The 27,103-nt window shown below is 42.7% G+C and overlaps 2 protein-coding genes across 2 annotated transcripts; one reads left to right on the plus strand and one right to left on the minus strand.

The window, feature by feature from the left end:
- Positions 1-4,397: 4,397 nt before the first annotated feature.
- T265_04223 (hypothetical protein) lies at positions 4,398-17,714 on the plus strand (the record flags this gene model as incomplete). The annotated part of the gene is made up of 8 exons (XM_009168916.1): positions 4,398-4,522; positions 4,562-4,641; positions 4,672-4,859; positions 4,898-5,062; positions 6,239-6,475; positions 8,988-9,095; positions 13,633-13,788; positions 17,261-17,714. 8 exons carry the CDS (start codon positions 4,398-4,400, stop codon positions 17,309-17,311), a joined length of 1,110 nt encoding a protein of 369 aa, XP_009167180.1.
- T265_04224 (hypothetical protein) lies at positions 11,096-16,342 on the minus strand (the record flags this gene model as incomplete). The annotated part of the gene is made up of 3 exons (XM_009168917.1): positions 11,096-11,252; positions 11,321-11,544; positions 16,007-16,342. The coding sequence occupies 3 exons, from the start codon at positions 16,340-16,342 to the stop codon at positions 11,096-11,098; spliced, it is 717 nt and encodes a 238-aa protein (XP_009167181.1).
- Positions 17,715-27,103: the final 9,389 nt, after the last annotated feature.

A 27,103-nucleotide genomic window follows, 5' to 3' on the forward strand; every position in this document is an offset into this window, starting at 1 on the left:
TGTGAGATTTGTTGCAAGACTTTGGGCATATGGGTCTATTAAGTACTTTATAAACTAATGGCCCATACTTTAAATAACAATCTTGTACAACCGGTCACCGCATTAAGAAAGTAAAGCTTCGTGCACAATCTGAAATTGAATATCCCGAAAAACGATATACATGATGATAATATAATAATAATATGGTGGGCAAAAACTAAAAAATAATAAGAGACTGAGAAGTCAGATAAGCAGGAATTTTAAGGGACGGAAGCGGGCTTTGAAAAATATTTGCACCGACTAACCTCATTGAGCACTCGCCTAAAGTGTTGGAACTTTCTGCTGTAGCTCAAATGAAATTTACTTTGTAGACAAGATTTCAAATAAATGTTTGGCGAATTAAGTGATGTTTTATCCCACACAAGTTTGACTTTATTGCGCTTATGACCAACTCGAGTAAAGTTTATGTTTCCAGTAAATGCTTTCGCATGTAAGCTAGTAATAAAGTCAGCAGGGGTAATTGAGGCAAGCACATGTGTTGTGTTATCTACCTATATGCTGAGTTTTTTCCTTTGGAGAAGTACACATTCTTCTGCTTCCAGAAAAACAGAAGTTGTTTTTTACAAGTATTATCAATTTGCCACCATTGATCTTGAAAAAATGAAGCGCGTAGTCAAATTATCTTAGTCTAGTTTACTACTTGGGTATAAGTAATAGTAGCACGCTTTGTGATGACTATACTTGGCAGTAGAACGACGTCCATTTTGCAACTATTTGAGCTGCCTGGGAAGCATAAAGCCGATGACCAGTGTGTTTGGACAGCCGGTTGGCATCAGAATAAAAAAACATTGGCACCAGCCACAGGCTTGATAGGATTTATCAGGTCCGTCATGAAATCTTTTGGGTTTAATATGCTGTCTCAAATGAATTGGCAGTAATTAGGTCGAAAGCTGCCTGAGGAATAAGCAGGTGGCGTGAGTTGGCCGAGGCTCATTGAAAATCTTTGCTGAAGTTGCAGGTGCAATGCCTCAGCGTAAGAGGATCCAAAGTTATTTAAGACGGAAGCAATGGGGACGACGGTGACATCCGAGCTTTTTATAGTTGTAGGTGATTAGTTTTTACGTCCCCGAAAGTTAGATGCAACACATATAGGAGTTGGAAGGAGGTTGTGGGGCCATTATGTAATATTTTAAAAGCAACCAAACGGGTGCCTTGCAAATATAAAAAACATTTCGATAACCGTTATCGCAAGTACGTTTCTAGAATCCACGCACTGTTTTTAATCGAGTTTGCGTTGGTTTTAACAATAACTTATCAAGCTTTATCCAGAAATTTTAGATTCTAATGCCTCATCCAACTTGCGGTAGAGGTACTACGCAATTGTGGTGCTGATTGAGTTTATAAGAATGGTCTAAAAGTCAAGCGTAGCAGAATAAATTAGCGCTTCGGTGATGCTAGAAGATTTTTGGGCTCTGCTTATATAATTCAGCGTGTGCTTGGTGACTTTTCCTAGATTTATGCCCCAGTCACTATGTAAGGAGAGTTTGGATTCGAGGTGTTAGAACAAAGGCTGTTTAAAGTTAGTCTGAAAAATGGATCGATCTTAAGGGGAACGGACAGCTCTACCATGCTTCATATAGTCGACAAACATTCAAAACGTATGGTTCAGAGATTACAAAAAATTCATCAATAAATAACAATAGTATGCACAGTATGGCACGCCAGAGTAATTGCTGTGGGATAAATATGGGTTAAAAATTGATCCATTTGATGCAAACGTCGGTTGTATGTGGGGCATCCCAGTCTACTACATCTGGTTAGTTTGTATCACAGAGCAGGGTGCTTGGTGCCTACAGAGACCCAAAAAAGTCTAAGATACTATGTATAGCCTAAAGTGCGCTTTAATGTCCGTAGCTAGATCGTTTTGCGTGGAAAATACGTCAGTATGCCGGTATTTGTTTTTTGACCTTAAAGTGCGTCTACGGAGAGTGTTTGAGCGTATATTTGCTGAACTTTATCATCTGTTGCTTTTTAAGCATGAAAACGACATCATTCTACTGCATCGCATATTAGGTCTTTGTGAAAGCACAAAACCACTTTGCCCCTTCATGTCTGTTGATCCCGCAGAATGGGCGGCAATTTTGTAGGCCTTACCAAGGTCCAAGATGCCTAAGGTCAGCCAAGCTTAGGCTGGAAAAACTGGAGCTCAAGGGCTACAATAATTTTGCTTCAGCGTTACTCTGTGCACTTTGAATGTGTGTACTGGCTTTCTAGAAACCAAGAAGCAAGAAATCTTGTAAATCTTGAACTGTCAGTAGGACTAACTTTTACTGGTACAGAAACTGACCTTTTTGGGTTCTGGCAAGTCGTTATATTTGGTGGCTCATTGTATGGCCTGTTAACTAGTTGGATGCTGTCGGGTGGATGGTGGAAAATTTTATAATAGATAAAGGTTTTATTTAGTGTGAAGTGGAATTTAATGACCATATGGTAAATTGGCCACGGTGGCAGTCACACAGGTTCACATGATAGTACACTTAAGATTATCCTGTCTACTACCGGTATCTTGAATTATGAGACCATGGTTGCGTTTTTTATCCATAAAAATCTGCCAACACTTCAGCAGTTTGATCCTATGATCGGGTCGGCATGTTCAAAAGGTTGTATAAAAATTAAATTTTAATCAAGCCCGACTTATTCTCCTCCCCTCCAAGCAGGTATTTGATTCTGAAAATGCAGCGATGGATCTTTTAAAGCAGTCTTTGGAGTTCAACTTATTTTAAAGAGCATGATGTACGTATTTAGGATAAAGTAAATGGTGTGACTGTTGAAGCATTCAGAGTTAGTTTTTGGGTGGCAGCTTTGTCCACTAATCATCCACCTGAAAACTTTGCTCACTCAGTGACAAGGACGAAGGATCAGGATTTTAGAGACATCCTGGTTGCTTGCCATGGCTGTTCTCTGAAAAGCCACAGTGTGCCGTAGGTGCTAAATTGCAATAGAAGTCCCCCAATCCCTGAAAAACATCTATTTTTAACAGGCGCTGGGTAGTCTCCTTCCAAATGTTTAGGTAGCGAGCTCGGGGGCACTTGTGAATGGCTCAGATGGCTGTTCTTTAAATGCTGTCATTTCAGTCCCCCTCTTACAGAAGTTACAGTTGCGTAATTGTTATCTAGCCTGTCGGTCTTTTTGCTGCATTTTGTCCTCCGTGTTTACTTGGGTAGTGGAAAGTCGTTGTCGTAAATTAAGATTAAGCCGTAAACAAAGAGGTGAGGTTTCTTAAACTAATTAGTCCTAATGTCTTCGGATTTTTTTTGCATCCATAGTTAACTCACTTTTGAGCACACTCAATGGGTATGTTTATTTACCAAATAAACTTCCAGGAATTCTGTGAGTAAATGCTTGTTTGCATATCAAGCGGGTGCTTACGAGAGTCTCAGTTTACAAAAGATGTCAACTCAATCTGGCTCCACAAGGGCAGTTTTGTGCCCCAGTAGAAACAATATGCATAATATCCGGTTGTAGTACCTGTTGGGATGTTGTTTATAATTTTACTGACAAAGTCTAATATCCGTATGATTACTCGTGTGTTTCTAGAAATTCACGGGAGTTTGGCCTCGACTGCTTGACGTAAGAATATTGAGAACTTTTCACTAAATCCCCCCTTTTCTTTTTTTGCTTGGATCACCTTCCTATGTTCACACTGCAAGCAAGCACAACCTCTTGATAGTATTGGCATACTGCCTTCGATGACAACGGCGGTCACAGCAGTGTTGATGATGATCATGAACTAAAAGAGCTAGTGGTCTCACCAAAGTTCAGGCGAGTGGTCATTTGAAGGTACATATTTGTGAACTACGACTATTGAGGTCGCCCATGCCTCTCCTGATAACAACTCTTGAGGTATTCTTGTGCCTTATAGACCAGTTAGCCTCCTGTTTAGCTCATTTTTGAGTAAGTTTTCATGGCCGTGACAATTTTTCCATCCAAGTGGTTAATATGCTGTCAAGCTATCCGAGGTTTGACAAGAAGGATCACAGCGATAGGCTTTGAAGTCTCCACAAGGACCTCTGGAGAAGGAAGTTCGTGGATCAAGTAGTGAGCTAGCCCAAAGTCAGCCCGATAGCTAGAATGCGTGGAAAGGTCTAAATTCTCACTTCACAAAACGCTATCTGTTTAATAATATCCCACTCAAGTCATCATCACTATGATCATGGACAGTGAGACATCAGTGTTTGGCAGTGATGCTTCACCATCGATAAACTCTACCGTATATCAGCCCTGAGGGTGCGTTTCATACTTTGGGAAGAAAGCAATCTAATCTTTTCTTGAATCATACAGGGAAAATGATACTTTCTCTTTAAAGTTGCAGGCCCAACCGACACCTTGAGAACGACAAAAAGTTCAAAAGCCCCAAAATGAACGTCGAAAAAAGAGAATCTTTGTGTTCATCATATAGCTTTGCAATGACAGCAAAAAATAACTTGCTGTCAGAATTTACCATGGAAAATGAAGTTATAGAACAAAGAATAAAGGCAACTCGGTAAAATTACTATTGCGTTTTCTGTGAAACTGCTCTCAGAAAGAAGTTGGATGACTGTCTGCAAGAGAACGCCATTTACGAGCTGTTTTGTGAGCAAATACATGGCGAACCATTGGAACGTGGGTTCATTCATTGAGTACTTTTCTTAGTACCCAGTTCAGATTGTTCAGTTCGACCGTCTTTGGGGCGAATTCATAAATCTGTCAAGACTAAAGGTCGTTTCATCACTTTGAACATGGAACAAAAGTGTGTTGTGGCCAAGTATGCATTGGAAGAACGTACCAAAGATTTGAACCTTCTCAGAAAGGAGCATGAATCCGTAGCTGAGCAGTATGAGGTAAGTGTCACTCATACCGGTTATCTAACAATGTGAAGGTCCTGTTAAAAGCTCAGCTAGAAAGAAAAATAGAATGCGCCAAAACGCGTTCGTCATTTGATCTGCTTGTCGTGCAGCGAACAGAATGTCTCCCAGGGATGCCATTGGAGCTTACTGGAATGAACAAATTCTGTCGTTTTCACAAGTTTTATTTGAACCGCTTGGTAATTACAGATTTTTACATTTTGTTCCGATTTCGGTTTGTCCATGAAAACTACTGTTTTTTCTGTTCCTCTAAGTTGGTGTTTCGAGTTGCAGTTCAAATGGTTTGAAGTTTCGCATGTATTCATGTATATCATGAATCAGGTACACGGTAATTTCAATGAATTTGGCAAAAGATGACTCTAGTAAATTAGGATCATGTGAGGTCTTTCAGCGACCCGAGTTTTTTCATAAACGACAGACAATGATCGGGCATACATAATACATTACCAAACCAGTGCAGCAAGACTCATACGCACTAGTGGAGTTAAAATACAGCTATAAATCCACTGGAGATGGGGTTGGTGGTTTGCATGTGAAGTCCTAATGCACGACAAATTTGAGGATTCCTCGATGGCTAAGTTGGTACAGCATTCATAAAGTGAGTAGAAAGTTGTTGGTCTAAGTTCATCCCAGTTGTAACTTTTCTCGTATGCGTACCTGGACAACTCTCTTCAAGATCCGCCGACGTTTTGACTGCTTTTTATCAGCTTTCATGAAAGTATCTCGGTTGATTGGATGCTACTAACTACTATTATAATTTATTTTTGAAGAGCATGGTCACAAACATAAAAAGTGAATGCAAGCGATGAATGCGAAAGAGTAACAGGAGAATATGGGAGAAAAGAGAGAAACGTCTCATTCGAGATCATGCCAAGGGCAGTGCCAGTCTGATGAGGTGGATCCCAAAGTATGTAAAGATTTTGGTATGGGAACACGCGTCTAAGGACCAACAACCAAAGAAAGGACAAACAATGGTGAATGCTCTTCAAGGCGCAGTGTGCGCTAGCACAGTCAAGACTCGCACATCAGGCACAAAGTGACCGTCATACTGGGTCTGGTGTGAGATTAAATCGTAAAAATGTACCTTCAACGCCATGTGCCACGCATAAAAGTGTCATAAGTACAGTGCATTTATGTGTCAAATATATCAGCTCTCGCTTCCAATAGGCAACTACCTACCCCACCACTCAAAACAATCGAGGAACGATGCATCAGAAAGTATAAACACCGTACGCAAAAGCTCCTGCTGTTTCTGATAATGATGATGATGATGACGATGATGACGACGATGATGATGATGATGATTATGACAGATCCACAAAGACTAGAATACAACTTTTCCTTTTATTCCGTAGGATACGCAGTTGTCAAACATGCGAATTGAAAGTGTCAATTCGAGGAACGAAATTCGTCGAATGAAAAAGTCCCTGAGGGAGCTTGAAGAACCCGGTCGGGTGATTCACTCGGTCGAACATGAACAGTTAAAAATCCACTGTCGCAATGCGTTGCGGGAAATACAGCGTCTTGAAATGATGTGTGCTCATGTCAAGGCATGTGCAACTCGGATTGGATCACAACTTGCTTCTTTACGAGTGAGTGAACAGAGTACCACACACGCATTTGCACCGGTTTGTAATTGGAGTTTCGCTTGCTATCAATAGTGCCTCGGTAGTGCTGACGTACAGAAAAGATGGTATCATTGAGTATCTAATCGCCTAATGACCATGGCGCCTAAAAAACCGCCATTAGCTTAGAGTGCTTCACGGCCTAATTCAGAAGTAAGTCTGAGGAAGTACTGTCTCCTTGGAGGGTAAATCTTCATCAGATATTAAAACAGAAATATGTAGTAGCGTTTTCACAAAGAAAGGGGTCCCTCGGGGCGAAAAGTGATAGACTCATGGTCCGTTCACAAGGAAGTAGAGCAAGATGTTCTACTGTCTCCCACAAGATAATGTGCTACCAGACGGATTCACAAATTTGGACTATATGCCCGAATCGGAGTAGCTGTGTAATATTGTCGCACAAGAATTAAGTGGCGCCGAATAAAAGACCTTCATACAACCCATCAAACGCATCAAAATGCGCGTAGGCGGATGTCTGTTGTGGTTCAAGTGTATTTTGATATCTTTTACTGGAAATTGTCTTCTGTAAGTGAAGTGAATCCGTAGAAAAAGGTCTAAGAGCACCGTCCAGCTATTTCATCATCGTTACTAGGACTTAATAACAGTGCGCGCGGGCTGCTAGCGGCCATATTATGTAGCGCTTCAATACTCAGCAGACCTACTCAAGAGTTTCATGCAATACGTACTGATGATTTGACGATTCTTAACAAGGACTATAAAGCTGCACATCAGTATTTCCATCATCATCATCATCATCATCATCATCATCATCATCATCATCATCATCATCATCATCATCATCATCATCATCATCATCATCATCATCTTTATCACCCACAAGGAATAAAATTCTGAAATCTCCTCGTACCACGAACAGACTATTTGTATAAAGGCACGAAGGAGTACAAAAAGATAACGTGGCCTTGTATAGACGTAATGCACTACTCACAAGGTGACTGAAAACTCATTGACAGACCGTATCGTAACTAGTGCCCGTCGGGTGTCACTGATATGTCTGTGCAAGGTGATACTTTCAAGTTAGGGTACAGCAGATTCCGAGGGTCAGTTTAGCCAATTTCGTGAGCTGAAAATAGAAACGTCAAGGCAGCATACATAGTGTGCTCACAAACTAGAAGAATCCTGTCTATTTGAGGGGCGAATTGTTGAAGGAGTAGCGACCTGGGAAACTATTGGCATTGTTGGTTGAGTTAGAAGTTGTAACTTTTGACAGTATTAGTATAAACAATTTCGTTAATTACACTTTGCTTGACGCCAGAAAGCAGCTGAACTCGGAATCTCCCACCAAGTTCTACCGTCTTTGTCATTGCTGAGAAATACCACCAGTAGTGGAAGCTACATAATCTGTTGTTGAATGCTTGTATGAGTCCGACGAATACAAGTCTGTTTCCGTTTGTGCTCAATTTCCAAGAGCTCTTTTCTGGACATGTTGAGGGAATACAGGAAAGAATCTGGGTAGTCATAAGGGACTATTCGTAAGGTCGCTGAAAGCTCTTCAACACGCCAGAACCGTTCCGCCCTTTTTTGGCTCATCAGATAGACGCACTCCCTGGAATCCGGATTCTGTGCAGATTGTGTTATTCATTTTGACCACGCTGAGAACAGACCACTAGTTTATGTTCGTATTTACACCAATCTCGTTTGAAAAGTCGTCCTCCCGTCATGGTGTAATTTTCCTGGTGAGTCCACACCAAATGGAAGCACTGGACGCGAGTTTCGCTCTTATTAGAGCTCATCAGCAGTTCATATCCAATAGGCGTGCCGGCGTCCGAACTCTGGACGTCTGACATGCGATGCAACGTTGGATGCATCTGAATTTTCACGTCTGATCAGGCGAATGTGTTCACGCTTGAGTGTTATGACCGATGTGCCCGACTCGCCATAGAACGACGACCCAGCAACTGTCCTGGCTGTGACGATCGATTGACCCGTCTGTCAGGACTTCCTGGTCAGATAGCGCCCCAGACGGTTGAAACCTGCAGGGGGTTACGGGATATGTATTGTTGTGAATATTGTATTGTGGTGATGAACACTACATATCCCGCAAACCCTACAACAGACTAGTCTATAGTTAGTGATGATCAGCGGGTCATCACTCGTACATTACTCCGAAAGGAGGTATAAATTAAACAGCTAGGTTAATCAGTTCAGAGGATATCGTGTACAGGAACCGCATACCTAATTAAGTCCCGTTTTTTGTACCAGTTTACCCGTATTTTTAGGATCACCAAAAGTAGTCCAAGTTGAAGGTTGAAGGGGATCCGTGAAAGATATAGCTTCAAATGAATAGCAGAGCCTCTGATTAGCTTTACCCACAAACGTATCGATCGCACCAGACTTACTTCAGAGCAGTCGAAGTTGTCTAGCAACTCCTATTGTCTGAAGAAAAAATCTGATGTACTAGGTCTATGGTTTTACAATACTTTAACTAACAACAATCGTTTCAAATTTTTCACAATGCCAGCTGCAACTGAAGCAAGAAATGGCAAAAAATGAGGAATTAGAGGAAGAAACTGATCGTATATTTCGCATGGGTACGAAACTGAATTTTCTGGTGAGCAAAAACGAGGAAGTGAGTGCTCTCTGTAAGAATAATTTCTATGCCAAACTTAGCCACCAGCGTTTTCTCTCGGTGCGCACAGGTAAGAGTAGAAACGCTTGTGCAGTCGCATAGATGAAGGTTGCATGCCTGGTATATTTTTTATGTAAATTTGATCTTTTTTATTGCAGTCACTTATAATAACAATACAATGAAGCTGGGTTTCTAAACAGCTCTACGATATGCCCTTTCATAGTCCACCCAATTATTCACGTCCGCTATTTTCATCAGCTGTCGAGGAGATCTCATGATTATATCACTTTTTCGTGATAACAGCTTGCCAAAGCAAAGTTATTTCCATTAATTGCTTCATTTAGACCACCACTTATTACCTCACATTGGTTTCAGCTCCGATTGACGGCTGCAAATGATGGCCACCAACTACAACTTGCTCAGGAGGCCCACGGGCCGAAACGGGGGTTGCATTAGATTGCAAACCTATCCAGGTTAATAGTTGCATTCTTTCTGATCGCAGACTTTGGTGCTTACAGCGGGTCAAACGTTGCAGGTGCACGTGTGCAGCAGGATAAACGCCAAGTGAAGTCATCGAGGTAGCCTTTGGTGGTAGTGTGGAGAAATTCTTGAAAGCTCAATGGTGATTTCTTTACGTGAGTGAAGAAGCCAATCTTTGGGTGGAAGCCGGGAGGCACTTGAGAGCCTTTTTTCATTAATGGGATGCATTTCATCAAAAACAACAAGCTCATCTTGACTTGGTTCGACTTGTCCAGGTGGCAGTTCAGACTTGAATAAGCATATTGTGTTACTCGCTGGAGCAGAACGCCAGAAAAGGACAAAACACCGCATGGTACTTCATGAAACCTCTTGGAGCTTCGTGAGATGCGCACGCGTGACCAGGTGATGAGTCCTGTGATTAAAGGGTAGGGGGGTCACGTTCCGTTTAAGTGCGAGTTAATCACACCGCTTTTCAGCCGCTCGTGGCCGAAAAGTTTAGTGCTCAAACGGCTAGCCGGAAGGTTCCAGACTCCCTGGAGTTTCTTGTCACGTGCACTACTGATTATTCCCGACGATGTACAATGCTCCCCAGGTTTTCAGCATAGACTGTCATCACTCACAGGACGAAACCTCAATTGAAATTATTTTACCCCAAAAAGCTGGAGTTGTGCATCCATAAAGCTGAATTGATCCACAAAAGAATAAGTAATATTATTATTTTAGCTGTAATTTTATTCTGATGCTTAGCTGTCATGCCATCCGAAGGAAGTATGAGGACTGAGGTACTGTCAGTCAAATGAAGCCTAGACAGTAGCAGTCGAGTGCTGAGGTTGAGTTCGAACCAAGGACCTTCTGGCCATTAAGTTCGCAGCCTAATTACTGAGCTTTCTCCATCCACAATAGAGACCAGAGATTTAAAGTAACACATTCTCGGGAGCACGTAATCAGAGCAGTTTTGCAACTATTCTATTCGGCTGTGGAAGCTTGCTTACAACTGGCATGGAGACGTTAATCGAAAAATCAATTGGTTCTGACCATAATCACAGTAGAGGTGGCTAACATACAAGCCACAATAGTCAAAGAAAAGATGACAGAATGGGTAATAAACCAACAATCAAACTTCATTATCATCATTATCGGCTTTGAGGACCTCGTACTCGCCGTACAGTGGTTATAGTTGCCACAGTTTCGTTCACCGGTGGTTTGGGAAGGTGGAGTAGGTAGCTGAGCATTGGAGACGGGGGCTGATAAATTGATGCATAAATGCAGGTCTGTCAGTGGAGTTTTAAGTGGAGGGATTTGGAAGGAAGCTACACATTGAAGGTAATAGATTGAATGCACGAACGCTACTGAAGGCGAGACTGGGCCATATCTGACAGTGTCTGTAACTATTAATGTGGCCCGTCTCGGGGTTCCCATCCAGGAAGACGGCAGTGACCAGCGCAGCTGAGTTTTCTCGCAATGGTTTTATACTTCGCTGACAAGTCATTATTTGATCTCCCCTGGCTCGTTTCCGTCCTTCACGTGATTGTGCAAAAAAACCCTACGACTGGCATACAGAGCACGTGGCCAAGCCAGCGCAACCTGTGGAGAGTGATCAGTTCACCTATCGTGGGCGAGTCATTTCTTCCGAAAGCTATTTGACGAACACTGATAGACCAGCTCTTGCCCACCTTCCTAAGGCCAAGGCAATCGAATTGGTACGCTTGATTCAGCTTCTACATGTGCAGCTCGTGTTCCAAAACTCCAGTCGCAATGGCCCAGATTGCTGAGAAAATCCGTCCTTTAAGGTTATTTCCGCATTCAGAATAAACCAGCTCAGCTGCGCTTGAACAGGTTTCCAACATACACTCATTTGTAAAGTAATTTGGTTTTTCGAGAGGCTTACCTGGAACCCAGCTGAATCTCTCGTTTGTGATGTTCTCAGACAACTGAACGTGCTGCACCAGGCCGCCTCATGTTTCAGTCGCTACGATATTCGAGATATCGCGATACATGTATATCTTTGTAATGTACTACTCATAAGGTTGCTGAAAATCCGTCGATGATGATGAGCCCCAAAAAGGGTGAAACCGGTCGAGGGCTGTCGGCGGATTTTCAGGAACCTTATGAGAAGTAAATTACGAAGGTTTCCAACAGTTTATAATTTGTCGGCTTGAAGGAACTGACTTCACTCACATCTCACTTCGTCAGTAATTATCTTGAAACTATTAGGCACGGGGATTAGCTAACCTTGGTGGTGGATGATTATTCTCGTGTATTTTCTCAAGTAGATGTGGCGGGTAACTGCACGCAATGGCAAACAGAATTCCGGAATCGGGAACTGAAAATGGCGCCCTGTAGAAACTCGGCTGAGAAAGTTTGCTGTAGTCTTTGCTTGGGTGTGCTTTCACTAGAAATGCTTCTTGGAGACTGTTGTATACCATAAACATGTGATTATTGCTCATTGCACTTCTCAAAGCTGTTTTATTTGGACACGATGGATTCCTTGAAGTTGTGGAAGTGCATTCGTCCTAAAAAAGCGTCTGTGATTAATGTGGAGGTAAAAATCCCTAAACCAAATCCAGAAAATTAGATGCATTTCCTACCGGGTTGTCCGAGCACTTTTGTGGCTATACAACGTTAAAATTACTGTTACATTGCTCTTAGTGGGGTTGTATACGTTTGCTTTGTCTCGGCGTTTTTGGACGACCGTGCCAGATTGCACTACCAGGTACCGCAAACAGATAAGCCAGGATTGTGTCACGTGTTGCACATACTCGGTCAATAGATGAACCAATGGGCTAATAATTTATAAATAATCGATCAATTGGATCGATCGGTAGAGCAGCTAACTCCATGCATCCCGGGCTGGACATGTCCCAACAGACAAGCACACCGGCCATATAACCACCAAAAAATTACTGCTACAATTAGTCGGTAGAGCGAAAAAGCTGATGAATCTCAAGGACGCATTCACAATCATCTTTGCGATCATAACAGCGTTAGGAAGATTGTAGCTCCTGAGTATACTTCCCCCCAGTTACCGCCTGACAGCCACATTAAAATTTCATCTGTGCTCTCGATTTGACTACTGACCAAGTAGGTAGATATTAATGGATAGAAAGTTCGGGAAATCGAAAGTTCTAAAGTTCACCTAGAAATTGTTGTTCTAGTTTTCAAACGAGTAAGCTCGAATGCACCAAAAAAGCCCTACCGGAAGTATATCAGACAAACAGCTCTACCAAAGAAGAATGCCGTTATTTTCTTCTGTATAAAATTTGGACAAGGTTTAACGCTTCTTCTCTTCATAATGAACTGACAAAAAACATCACTGGTCGTATTAAGAGACTGAATATAATCTGAAAGGTACTCCGCTTGGGTCATTCTGAGAGGAAACCACGTTTCTTGAGCAAAATGCACAGCCACAAGTAAGTGCTGTGTTCCTCAAGCGTTCGTTACAGGAACTCTTGTTGAAAAGTACAAAACTCAGTTATTTCAACTGGGAAGCACACCTACATCTCCTTTTCTGATCGGAGCTCATGTAAAGCTAAAGAGCTACCAGTCGCGCAAAACTTTGGTTTGTTTAAACTGCCCCTTGTGTTCGCGTACAAAGTGACTTGGTTGGATGAAATGTAAAACCGAATGGTTGGGGGGGGGGTTTCATAGTTTTTTTGGCTGAAGGTTCTGCTCGTTAGATTACTGAATGTCTTAAAAGCGCCCATCCGGGTTTGTGTCTTGAACCTCGTCAGATAGGTGCGGACTTCTAGCTGCCGTCCACCTTGTGTTTCATTTGAACGCCGAGTTGTGCGCAACTGATGAAATACTCTGATTAGCGAACTATATTCTTATATATATATATATATATATATATTTATGTAAAAATAATTCGTGCAACGTGTAACTGTCTGAACCCTTTAGGTGAGCGATTCTCTTGCGTTTATTTGTGAGTCTAAATAGCGATCAACTATCCCTTTAGAACATGATCCAGTCACATCATTCTTACGTAATCTACCGGACTCATTTCCCAGAATGATTGACAGTGGTTCAGCTAACTTATTTGCGTAAAACTTTTCAGGGGTTACAAGATGATATGTTCGATCACTATCGGTTGAAAAAATACCTGGTCACGTACAGAGTCCCAACCACCAGTCAATACGCTCATACTTTAGCCGAGATGGCGTGGCTAACACGGGAACGACTGGTGATGAAACGGAAAGAACGTATCGCTGCCGTAGGTTCTTCAGCATTTTATTGTCTTACCTTATTAAAATCTTTTTTCCGGAAATTTTGCTTTTATTGTCCATATAGTTAGCAAATATCCACACATTCAAAATCCCGATAATCTGTGGACTTTGTCACGTGGACTGCGTTTTGCCTCTCTTTTTTGTGACCAGAATAGAATGCAGTGTACGCGTTCCTTTGCTGAACCGTAGACTTACAGAGCAGTTGAAATTTCGACTGTGTTTAGGTGTTCCAAACACCTTCTTGAGTCTGCACCAGAGATTTTGCTACATCTTAAGTGATGTCCCGTGTGTATGATAATATCACCTCTGCCCCTTGCATCTAGATGATCCTGTGTCATCGCGCTACAGTGCAAAAATGACGATCATCAGCATGCTTTCTCATTACCTTGTGTGCTACAACGACGAACTCTGGAAAGCCGGCAAACATTGATAATATATCTTTATTGTCCTTATCTATCGCATATAACAAGCCACTTGCCTGTGACATGTCCCAATGTATCAACCGCCTGCCGGTCGGCTAAATCGATGAAACCGACTGAAGCGATTGTTAAGCAAACGACTGCTACTGATGGGTCGGATAAGTAGCCTATAACTTCTGTACAATAAAACTCTTCAGGAGGACTACGTGTCCAGTCATATAAGGTAGATATTACAAGTAATGAGTCCAGCATGGTCCAAAAGCCGCTACGAACTAATCAAATGCGTTTCACTTCATAACAGCGTAAATTCTTGTCTACTCATCTGGAACAATAATATCTACAATTCTCGCAAACTTATTGCAGTCTATCTACATAATATCGATACAAAAGCGCATACAGAGTAGGATGGGACACACCGGGCCACGTGGCCGTCCGAAAAACATCAGGAGAGTTTGAAAACCGACGAAATAAAAGAGGTTGGACACGAAGGGAATTTCCCTTATTTCAATCCAAACTTTCAAATACGGTAAAGATCGTATTTCCCATGACTATGTAAATCGATATAATTTATCAGCAGTTGAGTGTAAGTGCTTAAAATGCCCTCATATGATTAGTCTTGTTTAGCTATACGGTCAACTTACGTAGCTGCGCGGTGTTTATGGGAACGACAGAGGGATTTAAACTTTAGGTCGATAGACGATCAAGGTAGTTTTGGTATTTCTTTTTCAAGAGTGGGTCACCCAGTTAATTAGTCAGAGAACTAACTTTCCTCAGTAACCAGTGATAGGTTTCCTGAAGGTAGGGGCGCAGCGAAAGAAATCTTCTTCTCAACCAGAGCGTTTTCTGTTTTTGAGGGTTCTTCATGCGCGCACAAAGTCGGACCTCTCGGAGAAGAAAACCTTTGAAAGCAGAAGAAATTATGTAGAAGAAATTATTCTAAGTTAATCTCGGAAGCAAAATATTTGGCTGTCTTCATCTAGTTGCAGAGTTAGTGGAAAACTGTTTTATTTGCTTCTCGGGTATCCTACGTACGATGTCATAATATTGTGGAGCATATACGAATTAAGTCATGTTCCCGATAATCTTAGATATTCCTAGGTCTCTGCTCGCAGTTGGTAACTGAAGTAGCTAGCGTTGGCTCTCCATAGTGCTCAAAATGATGCCTGTCGGGAGCAAGTGGACGCTGACGGCCATCTTAAAGTTGCCCATTGGGAGTCTGGACCGAGGGGGTTGTAACGGTAATCCAATAACTTGTGGATTACGACAAACTGGAAGGAAGTTCACCGCCCCTCCTCTTTGAAGTGGCTCCCTCTCAGGATCGCCTCTACGGTTCGCTCACAACCAATCAACCAACCAGTTACTAGAAAATGAACCCAATGAGTCTGTACAAAGCTCCCCGTGGAAATTCGTCATCCAACAAGCAGCACGGGCTACCATGTGATGTTTTCTCGCCCCCCCCCCCCCCCGCTGCCAGAACGTAGAATTCATAGAAGTCCCAGGGCATGCACAGAAAGTAGCTAAAATGCATGCGGTCTCTGCCGCTTGGGCTGTATGCATGTGGAAAGACTTCATGCGACCCAGCTACTCAGAAATACTCACGGCACCTGAAAATTAACATTACTACCAAGCTACTAGATGGATGTTTGCGGAATATTGTCTGAAGGCAAGACGGGGTCGAAATTCTGCGGAAGCCGAACACACCAGGTCACCAATAGGAATCTCCGGTGGGACTTAGTCGCTCAGTAGATAGTAAGCATGAATTTTCATTTGGCATATAATCAACCACTTTTGTCAGGGAATCACAGTAACTGAGATTGGTACTCCGATACCTCTCCCGTGGTCTTCGTGTCAACCCGTCATATATGGTGTTGTGCCAATTTCCTCCAAAATGTTTGAGTGGTCGATAAAGTAGTGAATAGAAGTTAGGAGGTGAGATGGCCGAAGTGGTTAGAGCCGCGCTCTGTAGTTCGAATCCGACGTCTGCCTCTTGACTCCCCCTGTCTAGACTTGGGCAACTAGGCAGTATCCCAGCCCTCGTGCTTCCTTCGGGTGGCATGGCAGCTAGGCACCGGAAGGGTGCAACAGCTGAGCGATACGATACGATACGAATAGGAGTTAACATGCTAAGTGTCTGTCGTATCCCAGGTACTCAAAATAGTCCAACAATTGTAGAACTGACTTTTGCCTCGTGTGACACTGAAGCTGGATGACGATTCTGTTACCCACATATTTAAAACAACATGGCAGTGTTCCACAAAGTCTTTCCAGCGGAGCTAAACAATTTTTGTTCTTTACTTTGAGATAAGGACATATCATCCTCGTCCTGCGGTGATTGTGGAAAGACCTACATTATTCGGCTTGAGTACCAGTCACACACACCAAATTGTGCATCGGGTGACTGGGCTCGCGGAACTTGCAAGTACTGAGTAGAAAAACCACCGACAACCTCTCGGCTGATGTAACACATCTCGCCTCATGATTAGGCATATTATGCACCATGGAACTACCACCGTGCATGAAAATCTCATTAAACAAGTTAAAATGAAAGTGGACAGTTGGGTCGAAATTCGATTTTAAAACCATGGCTTTAAACAGTTAATTTCGATTTCGTTCAGCTGTAGCACCCTTTCGGTGCCTAGCTGCCGTGCCACACGAAGGAGGCACGAGGGCTGGGATACTGTCAGGTCGCTCAAGCCTAGACAGGGAAGTCAAGAGGCAGAGGTCGGGTTCGGACCTTTCGGTCAGTAAATTCGTGCTCTAACCACTTGATCCAACTCGTCCAAAGCTAAACAGAAACCCCATTGTAATTCTGAACCGTGGTCACTTTTATGACAAACATTTGACCACTATGGGGCTGTGTGACTAAAATGATCACTTACTGTCCCCTTTTTAGTTTTGGTGTGGTAGTGGTCGAATTTGCGTGACGGTGACATGGAAAATAGGGAGGCAGGTCCCCATTTTGGACCCCTAATAGATGCCCTTTTAAGCCTTTGCAAAATTATCACTTCGCTGTCACGTGCCTTTTTAATCCTTTTTGTAGTTAACTCTACAGCGATACAAGAAGCTGTGGCATCATATACAGACTAGATGAGCAAAACGTTGACCAATACACTCGATCGCATATGAATTAACGAAGTTGACGAATATCTGCGATCGAGTTCCAAATACGAATTAACGCCCGGTTTCTCTGTACGACTTCCGGGATTTGAATTCAACTCTCTTCATTCGGTGGTGTAAGGCGGAAGGTTGTTTCAAGGCGATAAGTTCATTGACAGTGCTGAATCATCCCTCACTTTGGCCGGGAAAGTTGACCTCAGCCTAGCTGTGAATTTGGAACACAACGAATTGTTTTTAAGAACACAAATCCCATCGAACACGGAACCAACCCCAACTGTGTTGGACGGGTTGTAATAATTTTAATTTTTGTCCCTATTTGTTTTTAATTGAGGGCGCGTGTACTCAAAAATGTGTACACATGGGAGCCTTTACTTGGCTAATAAACTTATTCTTTCTCAAAAAGCGTTTTTTGGGCCGTCGTTCATTCTCAATTCGGCATAACCGTCCTACTATGTGACTGTTTACGTATTTGTCCCACCTTGGTAGACATTTGATGCGACACTCAACGGACGAGTCGCCTCACTTTTTGTAGGGCGATTGCCTTCTCATGTCACCATCTGCATGGTCTATCCTTCGCAAGTGTTTACTAGGCATAAATACCTCAGTAGAATTTATGGGTTACCGCTGCGACAAAGCCCATAGCGTTCAGTCCTTTGGACTTATCATTTTCGACATAATCTGTCCTGCTTTTTGATAACTCCCAGTGTAGGGTTCGAAAGAGGCCTAACAAATACTGTCGCTAAATTGCATAGTTATAAAAGACCACACCAAACTGACTGTAAATGCTGACTTTCCGTGGGTTTGAAGTACCCACACTCACCGTGCATATTTTATGTTGATAGTAGTAAATCAAAGTGGTCCATCATACGAAGCGAAATTAAACCAAGGATTGCAGTCGTTGTAACCCAAGACAACTGACCTTAAGGCTAAAGAAGCCGCTTCATTAACGACTGATCAGTTAGTGGCTTAAGCCCTACCGGACCCGCCGCTGACAGCTCAGTATATGAGGCAGCGATAAGGTGTGAAAACTGAGCCAAACTGAACATACACATTCGGCATTGTGACTAAGCACATGAATCAGACTTTTGATACAGCAAAAAGATCACATCTCCCAACGAGTTAGGCGGTGTGATGATGAGTAGGATCCTGTAACAAGTTCAGCTCCCGCGGACATACAACCCTAAAATAACCTGCCTTTCCGAACACCACGGACTTCAGCAGCTGCATGCTACTTGGGGCTGGTTTAGACCATGCCAAAAACCAAGGAGACCAGCAACCTGAAACTGGGAGTTCGACCCTTGTTATATTTTAGCTCAGAAAATGCCTATCAGAAATCATGGAACTGTCGATACTGTCGGGTGGTTGTGGTCAGGTTTATAGAGCCACCATTTACCTCACTCTCGTAATAACGATAATCTTTAAGGTAGGACAGCCTTCCATCGGAGGAGGAGGAGAGGGCGTCCCTAATGGGCCACTAACGAATACAAGAAGAACAGCCACTGGAAGAGGCAGAATATACACATTTCCAGTGGCCGTCATTCTTCAGGCGGTTACATGGTCAACAATACACATAAACAACTACAATCTCACTGTTCAGCAAGTGACAGGTCTAAAGGAATGGTTTAACCGCACAAACTATTTTCCTTGGAGAGGTATTGAAAAACGAATCAGTTTGATAAAACTCATTGTTATTCCTAGACAATGAGATGACCACTCGCTTGTACATGTGGTTTGTGCATTCGATTAAAACAAAATCACGCACAACCACGCCGCGAGAAGGAAGGGAAACGAAGAATCTAATAAACCAGTTGTCCAGTTGGGAAAGACGAATGAAAGTGAAGGTACATCGTTCGAGAAATAGAAAAATTGGCGGCTTTTTTGTCCGCGAGCAGTTATTGACCGAATTCATTCTTTTAAATGGGAAAATAATGTGATCGCCAATCTCAGCTCGGCGAACAACACTGTTTGTTTCACCTTCGACGGAATTAATCATTGTAAGCGAACAGAATGTGAAGCCTCTTTGTGCGATTTCTGACTAAGACGAGGCTTAGAGCAGATCGTCGAACGGGAGGTGATAGAAGTCCTTCCCAGTTTGATTTGTGACCAAAGGCGTCTGTGTTTTTGCAAATTGAACTGAAATGCAGTAGAAAGAAACATGCGTTTATAGGTGAAAAGGACGAAGATTTGTTCCAAAGAGTACTGTATAGAAAATTATGAGAACTTGGATTCAGCATAAGGGCCATTCCATCCTTGTCCACAAGCAGGAGAAAACTTCTTTCAGGTTTTGTCTCAAGCCATCAGTAGTACATTGTGACGAAATTATGTGAGACAATCATGGGTTTTATTGATTTGGGCGTTCTTAGGCGAAGATTACAGCTTCTGCAATATCACAGGTTCGATTAAGAATGGTTAGAGGATTTCACTGGTTCTGATGCCCACAAGGCTTTGTACATTATATTATATTACATTATATTGCATCAATGTAATTATATTTTTTCCATTTGCCTATCCATGGGTCGCCATACTAGCTTATGCGAATACGATCCGTGAACATTTCTCTACACAAAAGAGGCCATGAGTCCAATGAATTTTCGTCTGAAGGCAGTTATTTGTTTGGGCACGAATCGGTCGAGTACCGCGTGTGAAAAAAGTGGCACGTCACTTCAAACGTGCTTAGCTGAACGACTGTGGATGATTCAAAGGCAAGAGGCGACGCAGAGTCGATAGTGGTAAGCAACAGGTTACAAGAAAATCACATAGTCAGCCAATAAATATTCGAATGTGGCTCGAAGTCTGGCGACCAATATCGGAGCACTGCACAGGGTACAACCGAAGGTCATCTTAGGCCAGAATAATCCAGTCGGCAGGGATAATTCGTTTTAATCAGTAGTGCCGGTAAGTAAACGGAGTACTGTAAACAAACAAAAGCCAGCCCTCGAAACGAACCAAAGACCCGGACAGTACCTGGAACAATTGAAGTCGAACAACTTCGCACAATCACTGCAAAGTTTTAAAGTGTCCAGCAAGATTGTTTGTATATAAAGGAGAATGTTGGTAGTTCAAGCAGCTTAAATCGTCTCTGGTTTGTTTAATGAGGTGGGCAGTTTGATTGCATAAGTCTCATCACCAATCGAGGTAGCATTATCAGTGCCTTGTTAGGGAGCGTAGATGTGGATCGTTATTTCTGGATTGAGTAGTGTTGCATGACCTAACATGATTATTTGTTCAGTCGGGCGGTTCCATTGGTCCCTTTGTTGTCCTGCGTTCTGATTGATCGATGACCACGTGACCTCTGAGCTTGGCTCTCCCTCCCCCCATTCCCTCGTACTCTGGTTGATACTGGAGCGACCTCTGTCCTTGACTCCTCTGAGTTCCGGCTTGTGACCTTTGTCGATCCGACTCCAAGTAGTTCCTAGTTCCGTGGTTTGTAAAGGCGCTATTCGGCTCTGCTTGAGTATTCCAGTTGAGATGTTTGTCCTGTGCATGTAGCGGTGCGTAAATCGGATCCGATTCGGTGCACCGGTTGATTAAATCGGTCGTAGAGTACCATGATTCTAGAAATCCCCTTCCGTGTCTCCTGTTTCGGTATGCCAAAATTTTCGCACCATCCAGATTGAGTTTGTAGTCTTCTTGGTCTCCATGAATGGATATCAATGATAGGGGATCATTTCTCCTGATAACCGCGTTGTGTTCCTTCAATCGCATGCATACTTCCAACCAGTTTGTCCAACGTAGAATTTGTTGCAGTTTTTCCTCTTGGCTTTGTCTTGTTTATCTTTCGGTCTTGAGATCAGTTTCCTTCAAGTGGCATTCAATTTGTGGGATGCGAGGATTAATTTCTCGGCTAATAACCTGGTTGTGAGTTCAGATACATTCTTGATTTAGGTTGAACTACCCGTCCAGTCGCCTGCTTCCTCGAGGCTTCTGTTTTTGAGACGCCTCTTCTGCAAGCTTCTCTTGATAAAACCCCTTGAATATCCATTGTTCTAGAATACTTTGAACAAATGGTTTTCTTCCTTTTTTCCTCGTTCTGCGGTCTACAGTGTGTCCCTGTCCTTTTGAACAGGGTTTATGTACGGGATGATTGCTGTTGTAGTTCATTATTTGATCCGTTCCTATCCAGTTCGACTGCAAACTTAATATCTTCAAATGTGGTGTTCTTGAACGTTGTGTACTTAATCACGTTTCTTGATGACAAAGGTGTCGTCTAAGTAGCGAGTCCATAGCTTTGGACTGATGAATGATAGTACCGTGCGCTCTAATCTTTGCATTACACCTAAGTGCTAAGTTCTGATACTGGGGATCTCATTAGAGTATCTTTCAGTTGCTGATATATTTGTCTATCAACATCATCCATAAAAAAGTCCAACAGCTTTCACAGACTTTCGGGTTTCATGGTTTCTGTCGTGTTTGGATTATTCTGAACCAGTTCTGTCATGGATCCCCTGGCGAGATTGTGGTTGACTGAAGTGAACAGTGATGTGACATTAAATGAAAACATGACTTCATCGTCTTCTGTACTGATGTTCCGTAGTTTGCGTAGAAATTGGTCAGCATTGTTGGTTGTGTGTTCCGATCCAGAAATTAAGTGTTCCGGTATTCTCCATAAGTCTTTCACTAATGTGTAAGATGGAGTTCCCGGAAGTAGAACGACTGGTCGATGTGGAGTTCCTTAGTTGTACACCTTAGGTAGTCCGTTAAATTGTGCAGTGTTGGTGTCATCAGCTTTCATTCTCCATCGTTCTGGCTGGTTATGTCGTAGATTGTGTACAGTCCCCTGGGCTTCGTACCGATTCGATTGACAAGGTTTGAACTTGAGTCATGATTGACTGACTTTTAGATCGTCGTGTCATATAATAGCTATTTTGGCCTTTCCGATTAATCTGCCATGTTCATTACCACTGTGGTGCGGCTTTTGTCCGCTGATAGTATTACGATTTTTTTCATCCTTCTGTAGATTTTCGAGTGCGTCTTGTTCTTACTTGGAAGTCAGATACATGTTTCTATTCAGTGTGATCGCCAGTACGATTGTCTCTCGGGTTTGTTGTTGAACCTTCCTGGATATTTCGTGTGATTTCAAGGCTACTTAATCTTTGTGGGATACGCCCTTGTTGTTGAAGTTGAGTCCTTTCATTATAAGTTCTTCAGCTGTGCTGAGTTGGTGGCCAGGTAGGTCTCAGATCCAAACGTCGTAATTTTTGTGTTTGTTGTTTCTTGTAACTTTGCCGAATTCAGTTTCCATGGATGTTCTAAGTTTGACCTTGGCATTTTTTACTCGGCGTCAGATCTCCACTTGAAGTTCTGTCAAGTGGTGTAGACCCGTTTCAGCCAGGCAATTCGTCTTGCTCTCGGTGATCACTCTTTCGTATTTTGTGAGACGACTGTGGGCGTCTGTTGTCAGTACCTTCATCATTCGTCTCTCATCCTGTGCCGTTAGGGCCTAGGCCTGATGACGGTCCAGTGTCGGTACTGGGTGGCAGCTCGTTCCTGCGTAGGCATTCATGGAGGAAGTATAGTTGTCCGCGTGTAGAGGCTTGTCGGCAGGCGAAGTTCTCCCAGCGACGAGCTTCTTCGAGCAGCGTACGCCCAAATTGGTTTGCTGTAGAGGAGAATGCTGGCAGCTGAGGTAGCATAGATGACCACTGGTTTGTTCGCTGAACTGGGCAGTTTGATTACAAGCATTTCATCACCTATCGAAGTGACATCATCAGTGCGTTGTTAGGAAGCGCAGTAGAGCGTAACGATGGGTCAGTGGTTACGCGCAACAATAGTGAACGCAGAACCACCGACCCATTACTAAGGGCCCTGACAACGCACTCGATTAATGATGAAACGTTTACTATCAAACTGCTCGGCTCAGTGAACAAACCAATGACCAACTGTCCGTGCACTAATAATAACTCAGTACTTTTCCTTATTAAATTGATATTTTTCTAAAAAGAACCCATGGGTTTGTCTTGTTTGAGTTTGAGGGCCACGATAGCCGGCCTCCGTAAATCGAATCCCCTCGTGCCTTCCATAAAGCTGGCTCTGTTATAAAATCTGAGCGAATGGCTTAATGAGTTCCCAGCAACCTCTGTTTGTGAGCTTATGACAATCCGAAAGTAGCCTGTAGGTCCTTTGGATTAGGGCTTAGGACCCGTTACCTCTTGAAACCAAATGACAGCCCTGACGTTGTGAAGAATCAAACACAGAAAGTTATGTTCCAGCGACTTTGATGCTAATCAACGAATTAGGAGTAGAATAACAAGTAGTCACTTACCTCTGCAAGCGACTTCTTGCGATTTTCAGCTACATTGTCTCTGATCAATGCGGCCATTTCCTCCAAGTTTCTGATGTACTCGGACGTACTCGGAACTTTGTATTTGGCGAGTATTACTTTTATATGTGTGGTATTGCAGATTTCATCGTTCACATGCTAAAATATCCCGGTGGGGAGGTTTTATTAGTCAAACGATCCATGAACAGAAATGTGTTGATTCAAATTAAAATAGAGGGCCAGTCTGTCAATCCAAAATCTCTCATCAAATAGTCAACCAATCAAGATGAGATACTATAGGGAATTCATTTTCCAATATGTACCGGTTTAGAAGTAACACACTACTCTTAAGGTTGCTGGAACCATTCAACAACCTAGGAATGAGTTCGCCCTCTTTGGCGATCATTGGACAGTTTTCACCAACCACCTTAAACGAGAGGTTTGAAAGTTTACAGCCGATTCGCTTGTTAAAATCAAATAAGTGTGCAAACATGAGTATTCGTCAAACTGTCGGCTAAGTTAAGCCTGTTCAGGTCACATAAGGATGTGATAGGATGAGACAGGATAGGATGAGATGTTGATCACCGACACAGAGAACCCATGTTGGAGCCCATGAGGCCTTTCTCAGAGCTTTCTCGATGTCGACCTCCAACAGCCTAGCCACGGCGTGGCATAGGACACTAGAAAGCATCTTTAGCCTCTTCCACCTGTAGTTGACATAAAGAGGATCAAAATTAGGTTGTGGGCTGTAGCAAAAGAAATACTAGATAACTACCAGTCTTATTAATAAAAGGATGTGGTCAATTCACAGATTATCATCTGTTCCCATTCAAAGCTATAATAGAGCGCTAAATTATAGAAAGAGATTGATATAATCCTACTACGTTCATGGCAGACTGTCCAAACTGACACACTTTACCAAGAAACCATCGTACTTATTTGTGAGGCAGAATAAATTAGGAAATTACCAGAAGCAAACGCACATTTAATCTATGAGTGATTTGAATCCAACACTCCGTGAACAATTCCCCTGTGATTCTGGTCATCTCTTTGTCCTCTGTCTGATCACTATCATCGATATTGTCACCGGCTACCTTAAGATAGCTTCATTACGGAGGAACAGAATTTTCGGATTGAAGGCGCCCAACGAACATACAAGGAAATAAGGTCACAAAATAACCGGGGGTCCAAGCTGAACGACCAAATTAAGTAAAAGCCATCTCAATACTTTTGTTTGTCCGCATCAACTGATTCGACCTGAACGTGCCAGGTTATCGTTTGCTTCACCTTGCCCCTATTTTTTGAAACACGCTCTGACTTAAAGATACCGGAAGATGGGTAACGGATGGTCCCGAACTGGAGCATGAAAATCATGACATGGTGATTTCAAGTGATCCGTGGCGTTGTTGAAGCTATTCTCTTCCTCTTAGTCGTTGACCAACTACGCATCTTTTTTCGTAGAAAATTATGCCACTCTCGGCCTCTGCGTACGTAGTTCATGGGAGTCAAATAGGTGTATCGACCGGTTGACGGCACCAGGACACTTACTGAGTTGATGTACGGCAGTGAAGCATCGGTGTTGAACACTGATGTCATGCTGTCGATGACGATGATGATGACTGAGTTGTCCTTCGAGGAGTCGGACAAACGCCCTTATCGTTCGCCTGTTCAGACGTGTTTATTCAGGCTCGTCCGTTTTGCACTGGTGTAGGGGTAACACGCCCACCCTGTATGTCGGATGCCCAGAGTTCGAATACCCGCACGGCCAAGGATACGCACTACGGATGGGTTTTAGAAACAGCGAAACACGAGTCCAATGCTTAATCAACTCTGGTGTGGAGCTGCTAAAATTACTTCATCAGGATAGACTATCTGAATAGTGACCGGAGAACTTGCTAACACCTATATTGCAGATATAATAGTGATAGACTCAGACATACGAACACTTCTGAGCCAACTTGAAAACTTGAAATCACGGAAGAACCCTTCGGTTAACCGTTTTCAAAAAAACGGTTGAGAAAACTGACCTGCGGGTGGATGGTTTGCGATCGACAAACTCGATGTGTCAATTAGTATTTGCAAAGCGTTTGAGTAATCGAGTTCTCTGGGATAGACAGTCCCTTTTAGGGCAGATTGAGTGACTTTTTTCAGTTGAATCTGTCACTGTCTAAACGTTGTGTTCAAATTTTTCAATGCATGTTTTTTTCACTGCACGGATTATGGTGTAAGGGTTTCACTGAATAAAGGTTTGATTTCTCCTCAACTCATAATAAACTAAGATAAAGGAATCAGCGAATGCGATGTGCTGCTGATATTCTGTACGGTGTGGTTAGAGCAAATCCTTTTTTGCGAATCACTGGGCCACAGGTCAGCGGTATATGCACATTAGGTTTTGGAGTAATCCAGTTACCTAAGAAAAGGTGTTGATTGCATGAAGTAAAATGTATGCTTGGTGAAATACACCCATTTGTAAACCAATTTGGTTCTGGGGGAGACTCAGCTGGAATTAAGATGAAGCTCTCGTTTATGATGTTGTTAAGCAACCGAATGTGCTGCACCAGACCGCCTTATGTTTCAGTTGGTACGATATTCGAGTATTAGTGTATGGACGCAATGCACTACTCATAAGGTTTCTGAAAATTTTTCGACAAAACCAAACTGGTTTGCAAACGAGAGTATTCCGCTAATTTCGTGCAATTTGAAGTCAAGTAGAACGTAAGGTTGACAGAACCTTGGGGATGGCACCCATCTGATGAGCCCAAAGAAGGGCAAACCAGGACGTGGACTGTCGAAGAATTTTCAGCAACTCTACGAGTAGTGTATTACATCTAAAATTCATGGAATTTAGACGACCTTATAAGAACTGCCTTGCTCATAATCTTGCGTTTTGCAATCTGCAGCAAAAAACTGGGCGCTAAGAGTATCTGCGCATCCAGTTTTTCAGGTGTTTTACTTCAAGGGACTTCCTAGAATTGTACTCCTTCCTGTAGGGCTGTCCCAGAGATGTGCGCGGAGAAAAAGCATACAAGTAGAATGCGTAAATTTGAGGGGCTGTTTCAGATAGATAAGTGCGTTTATAGAATTCACCGACGACCGACTTACCTGGATATAAGTTTGAACTTCATTCTGAATTAGTCTGATCAAACCAACTGTGTGATTCATATCGTTTTTTAGTTTGACCGAAGTTTCCATCTCATTTGATAGTTCGGTCTAAACAAAATTAGAAGAGGTTTGAATATATGCTTGGATACGACAGGGTAGAACAGCATAATTGTTTTTTTTTTGGGAAAACGTATTACAGTGATGCGTATTTTGTCGAATCCAGCTAGACCAAATTCCTTGAAGGGTTCTTTTTGCACAACCCGTGAAGAGTGGTCAGATGCGGTCAAACAATGACTTGGCTGCAAAGTTTGAAAGCCATTACCAGCAAACTCAGCTGCGCTGGTCATTACCGTCTCCCTGGATGGGAACCCCGAGACGGTCCACATCAATGGTTGGAGACATCGT

The sequence above is a fragment of the Opisthorchis viverrini genome (assembly GCF_000715545.1).
Source record: "Opisthorchis viverrini unplaced genomic scaffold opera_v5_68, whole genome shotgun sequence".
Lineage (NCBI taxonomy): Eukaryota > Metazoa > Platyhelminthes > Trematoda > Opisthorchiida > Opisthorchiidae > Opisthorchis > Opisthorchis viverrini.